The sequence below is a fragment of the Lissotriton helveticus genome, chromosome 6 (genome assembly GCF_964261635.1).
Source record: "Lissotriton helveticus chromosome 6, aLisHel1.1, whole genome shotgun sequence".
NCBI classification, from domain to species: Eukaryota; Metazoa; Chordata; class Amphibia; order Caudata; family Salamandridae; genus Lissotriton; species Lissotriton helveticus.
Window position 1 is genome coordinate 211,485,915 of NC_136067.1, and position 22,305 is coordinate 211,508,219.

At 42.3% G+C, this 22,305-nt stretch overlaps 1 protein-coding gene across 1 annotated transcript in view; it reads left to right on the forward strand.

Moving 5' to 3' along the window:
• The window catches only part of LOC144762430 (methylmalonyl-CoA mutase, mitochondrial-like), a 310,401-nt gene that overhangs the window by 253,325 nt on the left and 34,771 nt on the right, over positions 1-22,305 (forward strand). Inside the window, 1 exon segment of the mRNA XM_078647612.1 lies at positions 8,379-8,526. Coding sequence (XP_078503738.1) covers positions 8,379-8,526 — 148 coding nt within the window.

Sequence of the window (22,305 nt, forward strand, 5' to 3'; positions counted from 1 at the left end):
TCGGCAAAGGGAGTGCCTAAGTCAGGAAAAGAGGACCACAAAGCTTCAACAATGATATCCAATTTATATCCAGTGCACTTGAACTGAGTCTGCTGAAGGTGCAGCACAGTATTTCGTTTTTGGTATGACTGGGAGAGCTAATATGATGCTGCTGTGGGGTCTAGACGTATACTTCAAGTCTGTCTGTGCAATATATTACTGACATTATATTTATTTCATACCTCCATGGCTAAAAGCTCATAATGTTGAGCTCAATACGTGTCGACAATTATATTACATCTACCTTGTACTCTTCCTCTTGACTCGCACTGAAGCTGCAGACTGAATGAAGTGAAAGGCCCTCCTCTCCCTCCCACCATTGGCACTCAGCATCTGGAGCTTTTCGGTGGCCTGCACTATGACCCCTGCTTCTCCTTTGGCCTGGGCTTTGGATGAGAATGTCTTCTGACCATCATGCCACCTCACCAGTAGCACACCATGTGCGTGGGTAGCTGACAGGGGTCTCGTTAGTTGTCATGAGCCATCCTATTGATGCACCCATGACTCTCTGGGGCGAAGCTGGACATACTATGAATGGGCATCCCCCCCCCAGTTATCCACCCTATATATTCGCCCTTCCTTGCTGGCAAGAGCCTGCTTGTGCTGGCCCATGGATAGGTCGCTCCAAAGACTCTGCACACACCCTACACCTTTGGCTTTTGCCTTGGCTACTGTTCAGATGGGTAAAGACCAGAACTAAGCCCAGCCCTGACAGGGAAAAATTCACTGTACTGGAGGCCCCACAGGATCCAGATCTTGGAGCCCCCCCCCCCCCTGGGTTCCATCTCCAAATTTCTATAGGCCATACACAATTCTAAGGCCTCCTTGGAGGGAAAGATTGGGAAGGTCAGTGTGGACCTGTCCCTACTTTGCCATGACCTCAGGAATGCAGTTGACCGACTTTGTTAGGTGGAGGGACAAATCTCTAAGCCCGAAGTCTCATCCTTTCAAACCAAAGTCAGGGAATTGATGATGACATTCCACCTATTGGAGGCTCGTGATGAGTATGCTAAAGGTCGATCCAGAAGATACAATATCCGGATAGTGGGTGTCCTGGAGGGCGCTTCTTATTTGAAGGCGCCTGTAACTGTTAATGGGGCAGCCACAACTTGCGGTCTGACTATGGCCTTTAATTGTATGTATTCTCAATTACGCCAACTCCAGTGTGATCTGAAGGGCCTCCTGCAGTCATGTGATTCTACCCCTGCCATTGTCTTCCCGGACAACTCTTAATGTGCAGCATCAGCGCTGCTCCTTCCTAGAAGTGAAAAAGAAACTTCAGGCTCAAGGTCACATATAAGCAGAAAACGTTATTCTTTGATACTCCTGAGCTTGCCTGGAATTGGGTGGAGGAGTGGCCAAACCTTGCCTGTCTCCGAGCGGCCTCACTGGGCCAGTCTAGATTGACTGGGTACGAGGGGACCTTGCCACTCCGTTGCCAGCACAACAGAAGATGCTATCAATCTGCTGACTCTGTGCATCTCAGCACCCACCCTTTATACACTTGTATTGAGGGCAACACATTATGCACTTAGTCAGCTGAAGCATAAACTGGTCCCTATACCTAACAAACCAGTACTGCATCAGATCTACTGGCTGCATTGGAGCACCACCATCTTTTCTCTTTTTCTTTTTCTCTGTCTTAAGTTTGTTGGTTGACAATTGCAGCAACTTTATGATTTTGGTGGGATAGTAGGGATTTGTCTTTGTTTCATTGTTCTGGTGACAGATATTTAATGGGTGGGAGGAGGGTAGGGGCTCACAAATTAGGGTTTCAGGGGAGGGAAGTTTGGAAGGTTTCTTGGGGGGATGTTTGCAACTCCATGCTTAATGTTCTATTGTAGTTGACCCCCCAACAACATACAACAGACACGCAACCTGCACACCGTTTGGATGAATCTACGATTTAATCAACCGTACTGAATCCTAATGTGGAACGTGAATGGGCTCAATTATAGGTTCAAACAAGGAGCAGTTCCTGGGTTGACAAGTTTATAGCCAGGTGTACCATGCAGGTTATACCGCGGTGCACGGGGTATCACTAAACTCATATGTAATCTATCCCTGGTAACGTCATCAGTCACTCGAGACCCGCTAGTTTTTTTCCTTAGTCTCACAGGCACCTTGGAGGGTCAACCATAGTCTATCAGTAGAATGTGTACATCTCCCCAGCAGCAATTGACTCCTCTCTGTCTCATCTGGTACCCACATTGCATCACTACCCTCTGGAACCTTTCTACATAGAAGGGATTCCAATGCTTTAATCAACCCGACCTTAGACACACTTAACAGAAGCTTGATCACTAGAGTAGCTCCACTCTCAACATGGACCACCTCCTTCTGGCTCCATGATGTCTGGAGGAAATTGCACCAAAATACAAGACAGTTCACTTTCTTATCACACTCTCACTCCTCCTTCTCTTGCATAGACCACTTCTTTATTGGGCCTACCTAGAGTAAGGGGAGTAAACCTCCTTTCACACAGGGTATCTGACCACTCCCCTGTAGAGTTTTGCCTAGGGATGGATAGGCCCGCCACCCCTGGCGAATCAAAGACAAGCGCTTCAATGACTACCTCTGAGATGTAGTCTCTACATACTTTTAAACTAACGTTCGGTCAGTAGGTTCAGCCGCTACTGTAAGGGAAGCATTTAAGGTGGCGGCCCGCTGCCACATTAAATCTTATATCACTATCACAAGAAATTACCAGGAACGGGTCACGGTAACATTTGAAACAGACATTGCTAACCTAGAGCAGATCCTGTCTCTCCACTGTGCCATGGAAAGAACGCTGCAGCAATTACCAGGTCCAGTCGAAGACCTATGACAACGTATACTACACTTAGCCAGCGCACCACATTTACTACTGGGCTGTAAAGCAGGCTGACTCCTAAACTGACTTGTGACCTGAGAACTGGAATCCAGGGTGATCCTCTGCGTGCACCACAGAGATGGCAAACCAGTCTAGGAGGCCAACCTCATTGCAGAGGTGTTTTCATACTATTACACGTTGCGTTACGCCACCTACTCCCTGCCCTATTTGGAGCAGACTTCTCCTATAGCAGATGATCTCCTGATGAGCTCTGTCAGTGAGGCACAAAAACATCTAGAGATCCACATCCTGCAAAACTCAAGGCCAGAATGGGTTCCCAGCCTAATTCTTCAAACAATACTCCTTTATGCTTGTACTCAAGGAGAGCTTGGGAAAAGGGTACCTGCCATGAGGTATGAGAGGTTCCACTATCGTGATCATTCTTAAATCAACAAAAGACCCTATTGACTGTGCCTCATACCGTCCGATCTCCCTGATCAACACGGAGTCACAGCTCCTTGCAACAACAAAAAATCCTAGCAACTTAATTGCTGTAAGCTATCCACTCCCTTGTCGAACTCAACCAGAACGGTTTCATGCCGATCTGCATCCATCTTTCATGTTCAACATCCTCTATGAAAGGAATTTCTGACCCTGCTCCCTACAGATTATCCAAACACTTTATAATGAGCCCTGGACACGATCTCAGTCAGTGGTGCTCTATCCCTCCCCTTTCCAATCGAGAGAGGCACCAGGCAGGTTTGCGCGCGCGCTCTTCCCTCTCCCTCACTCCCTCACTCCCTCACTCCCTCACTCCCTCACTCCCTCACTCTCTCACTCTCTCACTCTCTCACTCTCTCCCTCCTTCTCTCCCTCCCTCCTTCTCTCCCCCCCCTCGCCCTCTCTCCCTCAAGCTCGTAGTTGAGACATGGGCAGAATGAATGTGCGAAGACGCTCCGCTATGGGGGTATCTGTTGGGAATCTGGTCACGAGGATTGAGTAGCCCTTTACACACATGACCTCCCACTATATATGCAAAGACTAGAGCAATCCATCCCTAGGTTGAAGGATATTCTACACATCTGTGGTGAAACATCTAATCTACAAGTAATTCATACTAGATTCCAATATGCTCATGTGGAGGGCCCCCACCCCACTGATATCAAAGTCTGGCCACTTACGCTTACAACTGGACCCTTTAAATATTTGGGTATAAATGTTGCCTCACATCCACAACAATCTTGTGACCTCACTATTACCCCTATTCTGGAAACCGTGTGCAAGGAGCTGGCTGTCTAAAAACAAACTTCCCTTATCGATCATGGGGCTTGAAGCCCTAGTTAAAATGGTGGTTCTCCCACAATTTCTGTATGTCCTCCAAAACTTCCCCTACGCCGTGCCCCACTCCCTTTTCTCCAAAATAGAAGCACTATTTACCAAACACCTTTTGGCTGGTGCGTATCCCCAAGTCTCCCTGCACACAAGCCTCATACGATGGCGGGCTGAAAGTCCGGGACATACTTCTGTATAACTGTTTTTTGCAGCTGGTGGTAATTAATGACTGGATGAATGATCTGACCTACCACTTAGAACTGGAATCTCTACAAACTTGGGATTTAGAATTAATACTCCGGTTTATTGGTTCCCAGGGTAGTGCCGGAAGAAACCTGGACTCCTTTGACCTACTGGCACAATGCTCTCAGATTCAGCAGATGGCATGAATCCATAACTAATTAACACCCCCAAACCCCCACCCCACCTCATTAAACAAGTGTGTTTAGCTCCCTCAGGTATGGAATCTAAAACGTTTTCAAGCTTGGGATCAGGCCAGTGTATTGAAAATAAGGGCTTTATGGTCTGATAATTTTATTGTCTTTCGAAAACTTCCCTTACTCCGACCCACACTGACACATTACGACCAGCTCCTACAGCAAGTGCCAGACTTTAATTAGCTCAAATCCAAGGTGACAATGGAGCCCTTGGGCCATAAGTGGGTCTTTCGAATGTATAGATCATTTTTGATAAACATACTGGAACCCTTGATACACCTCCCTGAAACCTGACACCAGGATGTAAGACCACTAACTGACAAGGAATGGCAGGAAGCCAAGATTGCTGCCAGGTATTTTGACCACATCTGCCAAGCTCAGACTGATTAATCTGATTGTTCCAACTGCTATATTATGATCCCCATAGACTTTTGGCGTATGTGAAGGAGGCAGGATAACTTCTGCCCTTAGTGTCTACCTGAATGTGGGGGTTTCTCCACATGATATGAGATTGCCCCTAAATACTGCACACTGGGCCACAATACATGATTCCATTTGTAGCCTAGTGGGTTGCGCTTGGACTCCAAACCCAAAGCAGGTGCTTTTAGGCATTGACGACTTGGAGGTGGTCTCTGTGGGTACCCGCTGCTTAGTGGCCAAAAGAGACATTTCCTGTTGTTGGATCACCATCCACTCCCACACCCTCCTATCCATTAGGCAGATCATTATTTGCTACCCTTTTTGAATGGATGCAAATGGGGATGGTGGCCTCAAGGAACAGCAAACAGCCATTTTGTGTTATTTTTCCCAAACAGATTTTTTTTAGAAGCAGGCCGTGCCCATTAATGGACAGGTGCTGCTTAAAAAAAATAATTTCCAGTTTGGGAACACATCAATGGGAACCTGGAGTGGTCACCAAGACCACTGTCTTACACCAACCCCAGTCTGCCTAACATGATTCCTAATGTCAAAGCTTCCCCCCAGGCACAGCTTTCCCTTTGCAAATCAGATACCACCTCATTTGAGTTGTTGGTGTCTGATCAATGGTTTGTAACTCTAATTTTGGCTATACGCATATATACATTCAATTACAGCCCCCAAATAGGGATGACCCCCCCACCTTTCATTTCCTACTATTTGTGATTCATAATGGTTTGAAAAACCCTCACAAAAGGGGTTTAATATCTACTGGAAAGCCCATTTGCATTCACAACACGGTGATTTTGCGTATTCGCAGGTTTTGCAACCACGAGGGCTTTGTACATTAGGCTGAAAATCCTCTTATTGATAGGCCACTTTGATAAAGTTTCAGTCATTTAGTAGAGCATGCCTACTCTTAAAAGGTAATGTCTAGATGGCCATTTGGTTTTGGTACTAATAACTCACCCTTTAGTTTCATGATTGCTATTTTAGCCCTGTTTAATCCCAAGAAAGACCCTCAAAGGGTGTTATCCAAATGTAGAGAATTGTTTTGTCCTTAGCAACTGCCCAGGATGCTCAGTATCCCACACACTGGTGACTGATAACCTCCAGCTCCCCCACACCGTGTCCGATTCCATGTCTACCTCTCTTACCCCTAAACTTCAGTGTAGACCAAAGAAACGCTGGGTGAATTCCCTGCTCACCTTTGGCATCAGTATCCCAAATCCCTGATTATTAATCTTGAAACCAGCTCACCTTGTCCTTACTATACAATATGAACTTAATTTTGAATTTCATATTGAATTAATTTGAAATTAATTGTTTATGACCTATTTAAAAGGTAGCACCTAAACTGAAATGTTTGTATTTAACTATACATTGAAAATGACAGATACGAATAGAAATATTGTAATTTTTTTAAATGTAAAGTTACATTTATTTTAAAATTAATGAAAGTTATTAAAATATTTTAATGTCAAATGTGCTTTTAACATTGAAGTAAATGTATACACATTTTTAAAAAGTCGTCATAAATGCATTTATTTTAACATAATTTGCTGTGAGGGTTCTGTTATAAGTGCCTGTCCATTATTTCCTATGGGAGCTTGTTGCAGTACCAGTCGTTGGCCTTGTTAGGTATACGTGACTTACTCCAGGTCTGAACTGATGAACATTTACAATTGTACTGCTTTATTTTTGGCTGTAGTAAGTTTACAGTCAGAGCGTTTGGTTCACCCCCCTGTTTCACAAGTTGGAGACACACAAGTCCAAACTTTGTAGTAAATTTACCTTCAAAAATACTAAGTAGCCGAATATAGTCCATTTACTACAAAGTATAAGAATAAGGGCAATTTGTAACAATGGGTAACAGTCTAACCTGGCCGCCCACATGTAATGATTATAATTAATTGAACATAAATATACTACTACTATAAGAGTAAGCTTACCTTTGTGACTAGGCCCTAATGTGCTACTATGTATAAGTTGTAAATCTTGATAATTTATTTAGATACCTATACCTCACCATACTTTTCAATGCTTCACTGTCCAACTAACTTGTTCCCTTATATCCTAAACTCATGGTAATTGTGTCTTTACAAAAGAAACTATATGCAAATCATGATCAAGCATCGACTTATTTAATGATTCTCTTACATCGCAGCATTTTTCAAAACTGTGGTTGCAGCCCATTTTGCTGCTTTCCCTGATTAAAAGGGTCTTCTGAGCGACTTTAAATTGAAGTCCTCCCCAAGCGAAGACATAAATGCCCCTCTGCTGCATTAGATGAGCTTCTTCATGCCTATGCTAAATAGCAGCTCGCATTGAGTGTGATATTGCTGGATTTTATTGTGGCTTCTGTTACCATCATCAGGTGCAACCAAGTGTTGTATTAATCTATTTTAGAGCCTTTCATGACATGACCTTCCTGATCATCCTATTCAGTGTCATGTTTCTCCCATTAAAAAATCTCTTGGAAACCTACTGCTAGCTCCCCTAAAAGTCATTCTGTTATCATGCCGGTACCTACATGTATAATCACAGTCATCCTATTTTGTTCCTGTTCCATTGACTCCGCAGTGAGTGTAGGTCATTGTTAAACCTATCTTCTTGGCCTGTAAGACTGTTGTGCTTGGTCAGCTGTCTCTATTGCTTAGAAACTCATGCCCACCGGTTGAAGATAGTGACAGAAGCTCTACACAGGGCAACTTTTCTTTGCTGTTTAATTATTGGCTTATTAAAAGCACATTTGTTTAATATTTGCCTGGTTTATAGTTTCATCTCTGTCTTGTATTTTGTACTGCTGATGATTTGGGGTTTTTCTTTATAATTTACCACTGTACATTAAAAGCACTCTATTTATGGCATTGTTGGCTCTTAAAAAATTTGGAAAGGCACTATATATATAAAAAAGGTGTTTTAAAATATGGAAGTATGTATCTTGGTAATCATTTAGTAGTCCTACTTAACACTGAAATGTGCTTTGACATACGTCTTTATATACATGTCCTTTTGAAGGCGAATAGATATTAAGCAAGTTGGACACTTTAATTTTTTTAACAGTGCTGTAGAGCATGCCTCTTTGAAATTGGATGACTGCAGCTGATCATAAAACTTTGAGATAATAGACATTTTTCTTTTCCTCCCATATATGACGGGATATAAGCCAGTGCCCTGAGCACGGTATGAACAGTTCTGTAAAACAATGCTAAACATTTGTTTCACAAATACTTATTTGAATGTTGTGTTTTTTAACACTATTGTTGAAATGGTTGTGCAATACTCATCACATTCATCACAATGCAAAATAATGTTGGTACATTTGTTATTATTTTTAGGGTACAGAAATTCATGGAGCGTGAAGGGCGCAGACCTCGTCTCCTTGTCGCTAAAATGGGCCAAGATGGCCACGATCGAGGGGCTAAAGTTATAGCAACAGGATTTGCAGATCTTGGCTTTGATGTGGATATTGGTCCTCTTTTCCAGGTATATCTAGTCATGTTCCTTTGGAAAGTTAATCCTCATTAGTATCTAATTCTGCTGCACTGCCATCAAGGTACAACTCATTGTAAGACAAAGACTCATTTTAGTTACCAGTTATGCATTTGTTTTATATTACATGCCTGTTAGCTTGAAAAAGTTCAATTTGCAGCTAACAATGGGCAGTGAATGCAGTTAGAATATGTAGATTTATCTTTAATGAAAACGTTCCTTATAAAACAATGAACAGTGGTAGAGATTGGTTTTAAGTGACTGTGGCTGCAGGGTTTATTACATAATTACAGATTTACTGTATAGATATATAATTTGCCACATAATTTGCAATATTTTCAGAATTACCAAAATAATTGTTTTTAGTTTAAATGGGTGAAAATAGTATTGCCAAATGCTATGCCACATAATTTGCATTTTTTGGCACAGAATTAAAAAAAACGTTGCTGCATTATTCTGACCTTCATGCAACATAATTCTAGTAGCTTAACTACTGGTAAAGTTCTGCAGAGTGGCTTGGGGCTACCATGATGATAAAATAGTTGACATATTTTACTGTTGGCTGTGAAATATGGATTTCTATACCACTGCATTTTGTGCAGTAAAGGCACCCCAAACATGTTGTCTAGAATTATGTTACTAACATTGATCAGGTCGTAGCAAATCACTTAAAATCATCCTCATCATCAAATAATATACATTTAAATAAAATTGGGAAAAGGGAAACCGATATGTGCAACTTTTAATCTTTCTTGTAATTAATCTAAACTGAAAAAGAGACTTCTAGTCTAAAACCCTGATTTTTTTTTTACAGAAAATTGATAATGGGAAGAAGAATGTACAGTTATTCACAACTGCATTTTCACTATCACCTATTTGAGTAACACTTATTAATGTATTTATTACTATGCAGTGCACATCAGTTCATATTTAATTAAAATCTCCACCTCTGGGTTGAGTTATAATATCATGTTTATGATAAAGTACTGCAGTAGGGGAACTATGAGCATAGAGAGAGGAATACTCAGGGTCATGTCTTCAGTGTCCCATTCATATGTCATAATTCATCGGTGACGTGCACCTGAGTTAGAGAGTATTTCAAAAGTATAGTCAAATGCATCCATAAATTTGAATAAAAGTTCTGCAAAGTGACTGACTTTTGGTGTTCAGACGTGGGGCATTCAAAACCACCTGTTTATCTTCATGAATGCTTATCGTGAGTATAGTAAAATATGTCATATTAAATGCTAGGCAGTTGGCTCTGGTGTCACACGACATATGGTACCCTGAAATGAGGCATTTTCTTAGAGTCTCAGGGCAGACAGAGTTTAATCTACTGATGTTTACTGTTAAAATGCTGGAGTTACATGCGGAGTCAATATATTGTGGTAATAACGTCGGGAGTCACAAAATTTCAGGTACGTTTTTTCCAGTCAAATTTGTTTTCAGTCCTGTGTCCAAAAACTATATATATATTATATACATGCCTCCTCGAGTGTGTCATTAACACTGAAGAAGGCTTCACGCCGAAACGTTTGTGTCCTTTGCGGCCGGAATAATATTTTGCAAAGGTCCCCCTGATGTGTGGTAATTTCTTCCTTGATCGGGAGATTTGGAGCTTTAATATTAGCGGTTGTCCACTACCGCTGCCTGCACCCGCTCACGTGTGCTCCGTTGGACAGTGGTAACGGAGCGTACATATTTCGCGGAGCACCGCTGTGAACTGCCGAGTACCAGGCAAGCCATATAAGAAGGACTGTGCAGAGGAGTACACAGAACCTGCCCGGATGAGTGAGCGAGTTCAGCGACGAAGCTGGTAAGCCTGGTTCTTTGGGATTTGGAAGCGGCAGAAAGTAAGCAGCAGAGCGTAGCAGGGGGACACGCAAATTGCGTTAAACACGTACCGGCAGCACTGTGACTATTGCGAGGAGGCATGTTCTGTGAAACAACACGCCGCGAAGCGGCAAAGGATATGTTCAAATCCCAGGGAGGAGGAGGGGCGCAGCTCAGAGCTCAGAGCACCCACTCCATCGCAAGCACAGCCACATAGTAAACTGAATGAACTTCTGACCAAGATAGAGAGACTACATGAGCGCAAAGTTAGAAAATGGTTGGAGGCCACCAGTCTCCAGAGTTATATCGAAGAGAACAGGGTCCCTGGGGGTTAAAGGTGTATACTGTTCCATCCTATGAAATCCCGGACCGCCAGCTACTAACAGACTGGGCTGAACATACTGCACAGTACTGTCGGGGAACCTTAGGAATACTTGTCAAATACGCCTGGAGCGACCGTGAGAAGACATTGGCAGAAATTAAGGAACTTGAAGACAAATTGGCCAAAGAAGACAACAAGAGTCGAATAGAGGAGCTTAAAGGGCAAATGAAAACAAGACTACTGAAATATGAACAGAAAATCAAAACTAGGAACAGGAGAAGTTTATCTGCGACGCAAAACGATTATTTGCAGGGGAGAGTTTTAACTTTCGCCCGGAAATTTGATGCACCTCGGAAGGAGTTTAATCAGAGATCACAACAAACAGCCCAAAGGGTTGAAACCTCAGAGTTTGATTTAACTGAGAACGAGTCAGGTGATGAACAAGTAGGGAGAAGAGTGCAAGGAAAGAAAATCCCTTTTCACGACGAGTTCCACTTAATACGTCAATCTTGGCTATGGGGGGAAAGAACAAACCCCCAGAAAAAGGAGGAGAAGAACCCGCCGAGGTGGTGGGGGCAGGAAGAGGGAAACCACCACCAGCATGGGTCAACCGCAACAAGAAGAGGTCCAACAAGCGGCAATAGAGACCACAAATTTAACAGCGGTCAATTTGACAAATCAAGTACTCACGGAAACTGAAACCAAAGTTTTAAGCCTTGGATTAATAACATTTTGCCCAACTAGCCATCTGGAATATCCCCAAACAAGGAATGACCTTTTTAGTTTCACACGAAAACTGAAACTACACAAGTATTTTAAATTGAGGTCACATATGAAAGACTCTAAGAAAATCTCGAGCAGATTAACGGCCACAGATGCATTGACTGGGAGAGATTTATCAACTATTGAACTTTTGGAAGACCTGCGATTAGAGAATGAAGCAAATTGATCTAATATGAGGACTATACCAGAGAGAACAATTAACATAGGTATTGAACAGGACAGGGAAGAAAGCCTGTTCAGACCTGTATCAGTCTTGAACCCCCAAATGCCATTAGACGCCATCGATGTCTTCACGGAAGCTATGGCGAATGATTTGCTCAAGTTTAGATCGAACAAGATGGGGCAACGAAGAACAATAGGAAACATTACTATGGCAGAGACAACTGCATTACAGAACCTCATGAAGGATGTGACAATAATAATCAAACCTTCAGATAAAGGTGGAAATGTCGTTGTCCAAACCAGGGAGCAATACTGGAAGGAAGCATTATGCAAAGTCTCCGAAGAAAAGAACTACGAAAGGGTGTCAAGTGAAATCTACCAAGCAAGTATCCAAGCGTATGATGAACTGATATGCAAATGGTATGTAAAATCTATGTTGGGGACAGAGGAACATTTATTTCTTTGCAGCAATAATTCGGTGGCCCCCACCTTTTACCGTATCCCTAAACTGCACAAAGATAATGTGAATCCACCGGGGAGACCTATTGTTTCTTCAGTCAACAGCTTAACGGAACACCTATCTATGTGTTTAGATCATTTTTTGTTTCCCTTTGTGGCACAGTTAGTCATATATTAAAGACACTTAAGATTTTTTAAGCAAGATAGCTCAATCATCATGGGATCCAGCTATCGATTAATGTTATTGGACATAGCAAGCCTGTATACCTGTATAGATCATCAGCAGGGTCTAAAAGCAGTCCAAGCTTACTTGAAGAAACGCCAGCTACGCTATGCACAACCAGATGTTACTTCAATGTGTGGAATTCTGCCGTAAGAATAATATTTTTTGGTTCGAGGACCAGTTTTTCAAACAATTATGTGGCACGGCGATGGACACCAGCTATGCGAACTTGTTCGTTGGCTGGTGGGAAGAGCAGGTGCCCAGAACCGTTGAGGGCAAGGACAAAGGCAGAGTAGTGCAGTGGCACCGATATATTGATGATTTATTCATCATATGGCAAGGTACCATAGAATCTGCCTATGATTATATTGAGGTCCTAAACAATAATGATCTGAACTTGCGCTTCTCGGGACAGTGAGTCCAGTGGCAGTGGACTACCTGGACCTGAGGGTGTTTGTAGAGGACCAGAACATCCACACTGCACTTTTCCGCAAGTCTACGGCGGGGAATTCAGTACTGTTTGCTAGCAGCAATCACCCACCTAAACTCATTCAAAGTATTCCTTATGGGGAGCTCCTCGGGATAAAAAGGAATAGTACGAGAGATCAGGATTTCGAGGCGGCTGCCTCGGAAAGCATGGCGAGATTTATTGTGAGGGGATATGACCCTATGTCTCTCACAAAGATTATGTAGAAGGTGAGATGGTTTCCTAGGGAGAAATTACTAAAAGAGAAAAGGGAAAGGAGACAAGAAGATGGTCAGAGTAAGTTCCGGATGGTTACACCTTACTTAGCTGAAGCTAACTATCTCAAAAAAATGCTCAGGAAGAACTGGCATATTCTCAAAACAGACAATGTCATCAAGGATGATATCCCTAACCTACCCCTGGTAACGCTTAGAAAATCTAGATCACTTCCAGATATGTTAGTGCAAAGTCATTTAGAGAAACCACAACAGCGGGTCAAAACCCTAAGAGAAATAAAAGGTTTCTTTCCTTGCGCCAGGTGCAAGGCCTGTGCCCATAGCAAGAGGGTTTTCACATCTACAATACCAGACATAGATAAGACCAGGGAAATCCAGAAATTCCTAACCTGTAGTACTCCCTATGCAGTGTACTGCCTAGTGTGCCCATGCGGGCTGCGCTATACATTTACCAACTTAAATTCAGAATATTGTAACATTTGAGAGCCATTGACAAAATAGATCCATCTTACCCAGTGGCACGTCACTTTGCAGAAGCCCATCAAAGTGATAGAAATAAACTACAATATTATGGCTTAGATTATGTTCCTGCCAATCCAAGGGAAGGAGACACGTTACGTAAACTTAGACGCCTTGAGTCAAGGTAGATTATAGATCTTTTAACAAAATCTCCGAGAGGAATGAACAGCGGGGAAGAGCTAGCTGTACATTTGGGACCTTGATCTATTTGTAAGATGTTTCAGCAAAAAATATGCAATACCAGCAAATGTAGCAATGAACTGTAGTAGGTGAACAATTTGAGAGAACTCTTATTGATCTTATTGATTTTGATTTTGGTTGCAATTTTGGTCGAATTTGTGTTCAGTTTCTGAGAGGTCACAATAATTATAGCTGTGATAATATTGTGATGAAACGAAACCTCCTAGGGTAATTTTAGATTTGTATATGGAGCATGCTTTAGAATTTTTTAACTGAGCGATGAGATCCACGCTTAGAGGAAACATGATAAAGGGACATTAGCCGATCCACGGCTTTATGAATAAGTAAAGGTATAAAACATCCTTTATGAAATGTAAAGTATTGAGGAAGAATGCCGATTGCTGGCAACTGTAATTAATTGTAAGCCATATGGGTTTAATCTCATTGAAATTCCCTCAGGAAACGTTTTTGTATAGTACTAGCAGACTAGGAGCTCAGGTCTGCACACCGTTACAAAATGGCACCTGCTTTTAACATATAAAAGTGTGTCCCTTCTTTGTTTCCATGTATAGGAAATACTGCTTTATAGACATGCCTCCTCGAGTGTGTCATTAACACTGAAGAAGGCTTCACGCCGAAAGGTTTGTGTCCTTTGCGGCCGGAATAACGTTTTGCAAAGGTCACCCTGGAGTGCGGTAATTTCTTCCCGGGATCGGGAGATTTGGAGCTTTAATATTAGCTGTTGTCCACTACCGCTGCCTGCACCCGCTCACGTGTGCTCCGTTGGACAGTGGCAACGAAGCGTACATATATATTCACTGAAAAACCATAGGTTTCAGACATGTTATAGTTAAGAATTAGCATTTAAAAAACCTTAGAAATTCACTGAAAGAAACATAGGTTTTAGGGGTGTTATAGTTAGCTGGACATTTCACTCGTACAAAACTATTGAAATTCCTCTGTTATAGTTAGTTGTACTAACTATAACTCGCGCACCCACAATCCACTGCTGATGATGTCACATATTACATCATTCATGACATGGTCAGTGACATCACTGATGACATCATCCAGTTAATGTGGTTTGGTTCGTATTTTAAATAAGTGTTATATATATAGCAATCTGCATTGAAGACTGAGTGGATGTATAAGTGTCTGGATGGAGGATTTAGTAGCACTGTGATTGACTGTCTAAGTGACTAATTTAAAGTATCTCACTAAATATATGGGATAGTGATTAAACTGTGAATATCTGTATCACTCTATTTCTTGTTGTGTAAACTACTACATAAGTTGGTTCCTAGCTATGTGAAAGTCAATATTAGTTATTAATTAGTTAAGTGAGTATTTGTCTGGGATAGTGCATGTGTGTGTGGTTGGGTGGGAAGTGTGTGACTGTCCAAAGATGTGTAAATAATTGATTTAGTAGGTATATGAGGTTAAGACTGTATGTGGAAACAGTTGTTTGGGTGAGTGAATCTATTTATGGGTGTGGTGATGAGTAAATATATTTCTCAATGATACATGTCCAACAAAGTAGAAATATAAAAGGCAGTGTATGTGACAGTTGTATATAAATAAGTATACATAAGACCCATTGATTGTATGAGTGACTGTATTGAAAGCTGTATACTTGTATTAGTGATATTATAACATACTAACTATGAATTACTATCTATATGAATAAATAAAGTGGTGTTTTCATAAGTGTGTATCTTAGTAAATGGAAGTATGATCAATTGTTTGCATAAGTGAGCAGGATGACTGCATAATTGAATAGGATGTGTGCTGGTGTGTAATGTCGATGTAGGTGTATAAGTATATTTAACAGTGTTCTATTGATCTTTGTTAGCATGTATGCGTGAATCTATAGGTAAGTGTTTAGATGTGTGTGTAGATGTAGGAATCACTAAGAGGGTTTTTAGGGCTCGGCTATAACACGATGAAAGCGCGTTCTCGCCGAGAACTATTGTCGGCGGAGACAAGACCTGGCCGCGCGCAGCGTTTTTCCATAGGATAACGTTGTGCGCGCGGCCAGGTCTTGTCTCCATGGCAGGCCGGATCGCGTCGCGCGCCTCTGTGGAATGCAGGGGGAGTCTGCATACCAGCGCGCGGCGCTGATCAACAGGCAGGGTCAGGTTTTTCACGAGCAGTATCTAGCCAGGTCTCCTTCACCTGTGCTGCCTGCACAGCTTTACTCAAAGCACCTTGAATTCCATGGCTATAGGAAAAATGGCACAGTGGCTTGTTTACATGACTATGGCTTTCTCTCTCAGTGCTCAAGTGATCGTACAATGTGTGCTGCTTGCCCATCTTTGACGTCATCTATTTGTTTTGTTCATACCCGTTTGCCTAACAGAACAAGCAGTTGGTCTGTAAAAATTGATGTGGAACGCTAAGATAATTATATCCACACTTTATTCCGATTTGTAATATGTCAGCATCCTATGTGCTAATTAGGTGGTGGTGTTATTTATGAAGTTAATAATGTGTCACAGGAGAAATACACTGGATAAGAAACACCTATTTTAAAAATACGAAGTGAGCCGAAAACAAAAAGTTATTGAAAGTAAAAGAGCCGGTTGCTTTTGTGCTGTGAGACTTTGGCCTCATCACTTCCTTCATTACACACATGGACACGCACACACGGACTCCACCACTGCCATGCACACACGGACACCACCACTGCCGTGCACACACGGACACCACCACTGCCGTGCACACACGGACACCACCACTGCCGTGCACACACGGACACCACCACTGCCGTGCACACACGGACACCACCACTCCCGTGCACACACGGACACCACCCGTGCTTAATTTGTAAAAAAAAAAAAAAAGTGCCAGGGCTTTCATTTGTAAAAAAATTAAGTGAAAGGGCACTCGTCAGGAGGCTACTGTAGTTTGCCATACACATTAGGCGACTTTGAGCTATTGGCATTGTAAATGACAATGACTTTTATTTATGTTTTTGTTTTTAAAACATAAATAAAAGACCTTGTCATTTACAATGTCAAGACCTTAAACTCGCGTTCATTTACAATGCTAATAGCTAACTTTTGCAATGCCGAGACCGTTGCATTGTAAATGCTTGTTAGAAACTGGTATTGGTGTGTCATTGGTTTCAAATATTGTACTCCATATTTTATAATGGAGTGTTGAAAGGTTATACTAGTGTATGATGAGATGTATCAGATTGTCATGTGGATGATGTCATCAGTGATGTAATTTGAGATGTCATCAGTGATGTCACTGGCCATGCCATGAATAATGTAACATTTGACATCATCAGCAGTGGATTGCGGGCTCGCGAGTTATAGTTAGTACAACTAACTAGAACGGAGAAATTTCAATGGTTTTGTGCAAGTGAAATGTCCAGCTAACTATAACGCCCCTAAAACCTATGTTTTTTTCAGTGTATTTACAAGGTTTTTTAAATGCTAATTCTTAACTAGAACATGTCTGAAACCTATGTTTTTTTCAGTGAATTTCTAAGGTTTTTTAAATGCTAATTCCTAACTATAACCTGTCTGAAACCTATGGTTCTTTCAGTGAATTTCAAAGGTTTTGAAAATGACAATTTTTAAATGTATTAATTGTTATATTTATTTTTTTGTTACTGATTTACAATTTTTTTTCAAACTATTTATTTTTAGATATTTTATTTTTTAAATTACATTATATATTTTTAATATAATTTTTTTTTAAATATTGAAAATCTAATATTTTTTATTTTTTTTAAAAAAAATATATATTTTATATAGCAGGCAATGATATCCTATGGAAGGAAATTCTAGTTACTGGTAAGTACTTTTCAGGATCAGTACTGGGCTCAAAGAAGCAGCACCGAGGTCTCTACTGATAACAGATCAGTAAATCGGAATTCGTAGTTCCGCTGATTTTAAATCAATATTTTAAAGTTCCAAAACTCCGCACTTGGAAACTTTTTCAGCAAAAAGCAGGCAATGATATCCTATGGAAGGAAAGTCAAGTTACTGGTAAGTACGGTTAGAATTACTTTTCAGGATCAGTACTGAGCTAAAAAATGCAGCACTGAGGTTTCTCCTGATAACAGGTGAGTAAATCGGAATTAGTAGTTCAGCTGATTTTAGATCAATATTTTAAAGTTCCAAAACTCCACCCTTAGAAGAATTTCCAAGTGAAACCAGTCAATGTTAGCCTACGGAAGTAAATTCAAGTTACTGGTAAGTACGGTTAGAATTACTTTTCAGTATCAGTACTGGGCTCAAAGATGCAGCACTGAGGTCTCTCCTGATAACAGGTGAGTAAATCGGAATTCGTAGTTCGGCTGATTTTAGAGGAATAATTGTAAATTTAAAAAATAGACACTTAGAAACTTTTTCAGCAAACAGCAGGCAATGATATCCTATGGAAGGAAATTCAAGTTACTGGTAAGTACGGTTAGAATTACTTTTCAGGATCCGTACTGGGCTCAAAGATGCAGCACTGAGGTCTCTCCTGATAACAGGTGAGTAAATCGTAATTCGTAGTTCGGCTGATTTTAGAGGAATATTTGTAAGTTTAAGAAATCAACAAACTTTCAGCAAACAGCACGCAATGATATCCTATGGAAGGAAATTCAAGTTACTGGTAAGTACGGTTAGAATTACTTTTCAGGATCCGTACTGGGCTCAAAGATGCAGCACTGAGGTCTCTCCTGATAACAGGTGAGTAAATCGTAATTCGTAGTTCGGCTGATTTTAGAGGAATATTTTAAAGTTCCAAAACTCCACACTTAGAAGAATTTCCAAGTGAAACCAGTCAATGTTAGCCCATGGAAGGAAATTCAAGTTACTGGTAAGTGCGGTTAGAATATCTTTTCAGAATCAGTACTGGGCTCAAAGATGCAGCACTGAGGTCTCTCCTGATAACAGGTGAGTAAATTGGAATTCGTAGTTCGGCTGATTTTACTTTGGTCCAGTATATATTGAGTCACTTTCCTACACCATCCCCTCCCTTCACTACTGTGCAAACATGCCCTGTGGCGTGTTTTCAGTTGGGGAAATAATTCCCCTTCAATCCAACTAGCCCACCAGGTACATCCAGTAAGCACCACAGAGCTGCGTAGCAGAGAGATGTAAAAAGGGGCACGGCCTAGACCACCTCTCTGCAACGCAGCACAGTGGCGCTTACTGGAAGCACCTGGTGGGGTAGTTGGCCCCCAGGGTCCCTCAGGATTGAAGGGGAATTATTTCCCCAACTTAAAACGCGACATAGGGCGTGTTTGCACACGTCGCCTCTGGCCCCGTCCCCTCTTTTCCTCACTGTGTAAACACGCCATGTGGCCGTTTTAAGTTGGGAGATTAAGTCCCCTTGAATCCTGAGGATACTTAGGGGCAAATTAGCCCACTAGGTTTCTCCAGTAAGTGCCATTGCAGAGTGGTGTAAAAAGGGGCACAGCTTGCACCACATCTCTGCCGCGCAGCGGCGATTACTGGAAGCACCTGTTGGGCTAGTTGGCCTCCAGGGTCCCTCAGGATTGAAGGATAATTTTTTCCCCAACTTAAAATGCGCCACAGGGCGTGTTTGCACACGTCACCTCATGCCCCGTCCCCTCCCTTCACCACTGTGTAAATGTGCCCTGTGGCCGTTCTAAGTTGGGAGATTAAGTCCCCTTGAGTCCTGAGGGTCCCTAGGGTCAAACAAGCCCACTAGGTACCTCCAATAAGCACCACAGAGCTGCGTTGCAGAGAGGTGTAAAAAGGGGCGTGGCCTCTGAACACCTGTCTGCAATGCAGCTCCCTGGTGCATACTGGAGATGCCTGTTGGGCTATTTGGCCCTCAGGGACCCTCAGTATTAAAAGAGAGTTAATTCCCCAACTTAAAATGCGCCACGGGGCGTGTTTTCACAGTGGCGAAGGAAGGTGGCATGGCCTGAGGTGACATGTCTGCAAACCTGCCCCGTGGCGCGTTTTAAATTGGGGGATTAACTCCCCTTGAATACTCAGGGTCCCTGGGGTGCAACTAGCCCACCAGTTATTTGTTACATCCAGAAACTGGTAACTCCATATCAGTTCACTAAGTTCTTGAGATCCTCGAATCAAGCTTTGTTCATCGTACCAACATTCCGTCTAACTCGTATGAAAGGCCACACCTTTGCCTTCTTAGGCCCTAAATTGTGAAATTCTCTACCTGACAAACTCAGAACCTACAAGTAATTTGTCACCTTACGCAAAAATCTGAAGACATGGTTATTTCAAGTCACTGTCCAGTGACATTTCATCTGTGCATTCCTCGTGCCAGGAAACCCCTCAGGATAGCTCTGCACATCACAAGTTGCTAATAATAATAAAAATAATACACTGCTTATGACCTCACATATTACACCACTCATGACAGGTCAGTTACATCAGTGATGATATCTCAAATGACATCATCCACAGAACCACTCACACCCTTATACAACCTCTCATACACCCACTCACACACTCACATACCCACACAACCACTCACAAACCCATTCACAGACCCGTGCAAGTACTCACAAAACTAGTCATCCATAGAGCCACTCAGACACACACTAAATCACTCATACAGGACTCGTATACCCACTCACTCACCCATAAAGTACTCTTACAACCAGTGACTTGCTCATACAAACACTGTCTCACTCTCATCCAAACAGCTACTCACATACCCACTCACTCACCGATACAGCATTTCAACACCACCACTCACTCACACATACAAGCACTCACACACTTCCTCACAACAACTTAAATACCCATTCACACATCCATACAAGCACTCAGTCACCCATACATCCATTCACACAGAGACTTACTTTACAGTACAGCCACTCAAACACCAACTCATTTAATGAAACACCACTCACTCACCCATAGAACTACTTACGCAGCCAGTCACTCACTCATAGAGCCGTTCAGACAACCCACCCACCCACCCACTCACCCATACAGTCACTTACACACGTACCTACCCATACAGCCACTTACTCACCCATACAACCACTGACACACTCAACAACATAGTCACTCATACAGCCTATATATATCAGGGGTGGGGAATTCCTATCTCCCGACGCCCGAGACATCTAGATTTCTTAGGAGGGCAAGAGGTTTTAATTTGCATTTTGTCCAAAGGACAAGTAGACAGTTTTATAGTAATAAGATAGACAGCTGTTCAACCCTGTAGGTCACAGCCAGTTAATAAGTTGCTCTGAGCAGTTTATTGGCAGTGAAAGGGTCAATGCAAAAGCTGGGGCCTGCACTTTAATTTTCCCAGAGCAGAACCACAAAATGATAGAGCTCTGTGGCTTCCAGCCCTCCCCTGGTCCTTTTATTTTCTTCAAGCATGAGACACACATCCAGCTTCTGCAACTCCAATACACTCGCAGCAATGGCATGTAAGAGGCTGCTTTTTGTGCCTCTTGGCCCCTTGCTCTGACTTGAACTGTATGACCCCTGCCTTGTATTCTCTGCTCCACTCCTGGGCCTCATAGGGCTCCAATATCCCTGCTCATCTTCAACTCGATTTGCTTTCCCTTCTCATGCACCCCCTCCTTGGCACTTTGCGTTTCATGTACACCTTAGGTTACACGTGGTGCCTGAACCTGCACACTCTGACATCCCTGACCCGTTCCCCTTGGCCTCTCATATCTTACTTCATCGAGGGCTTACATTAAAGCTCATTAGTTTCCCCATGGGCTTTCATCCAGGCCTAAGGCCACCCCCAATTCTGTTCTTGCACTAGGCCTCTCATCTCACTTTGTGCCTGCACCAGGGGCATTGTGAACACACCGCTGTAGCAACTACAGCAGCTGTAGAGTTTTTGATGGGCCTCTTCAGTCTGCAGGTCCGCAGACAAAGGCCCATAATGGACTTGAAAGGGTGGGTGGGAGAGTGAGTGAATGGGTGGATGAATAGATGCATGGATGAATAGTGAAAGGGTGGATGGATAGATGCATGTATGAATAAGTGAACGGGTGGATATATAAATGCATGGATGAATACGTGCAAGAGTGGATGATAGATGCATACATTAATGAGTGAAAGGGTGAATGGATAGATGCATGTGTGAATAAGTGAATGGGTGGATGTATAAATGCATGGATGAACACGTGCAAGAGTGGATGATAGATGCATAAATTAATGAGTGAAAGGGTGAATGGATAGATGCATGAATGAGTGAGTGAAAGGCTGGATGGATAGTTGGATGAATGAGTGGAGTGAAAGGCTGGATGGATAGTTGGATGAATGAGTGGAGTGAAAGGGTGGATGGATAGGTGCATGGATGAAATAGTGGATGGATAAATGCATGTATGAATAAGTGAAAGGGTGGAAGTATAGATGCATGGATGAATACGTGCAAGAGTGGATGATAGATGCATACATTAATGAGTGAAAGGGTGAATGGATAGATGCATGGATGAATGAGTGAAAGGCTGGATGGATAGGTGGATGAATGAGTGGAGTGAAAGGGAAGATACATGGATGGATGAGGGGATGGATGTAAGGATGGATGTTTGAAAGAATGGTAGGATAAGTGCAAGGGTGAATGAAGGGATGGGTATGAGTGGATGGATAGGTTGAAAGTGGATTGATGA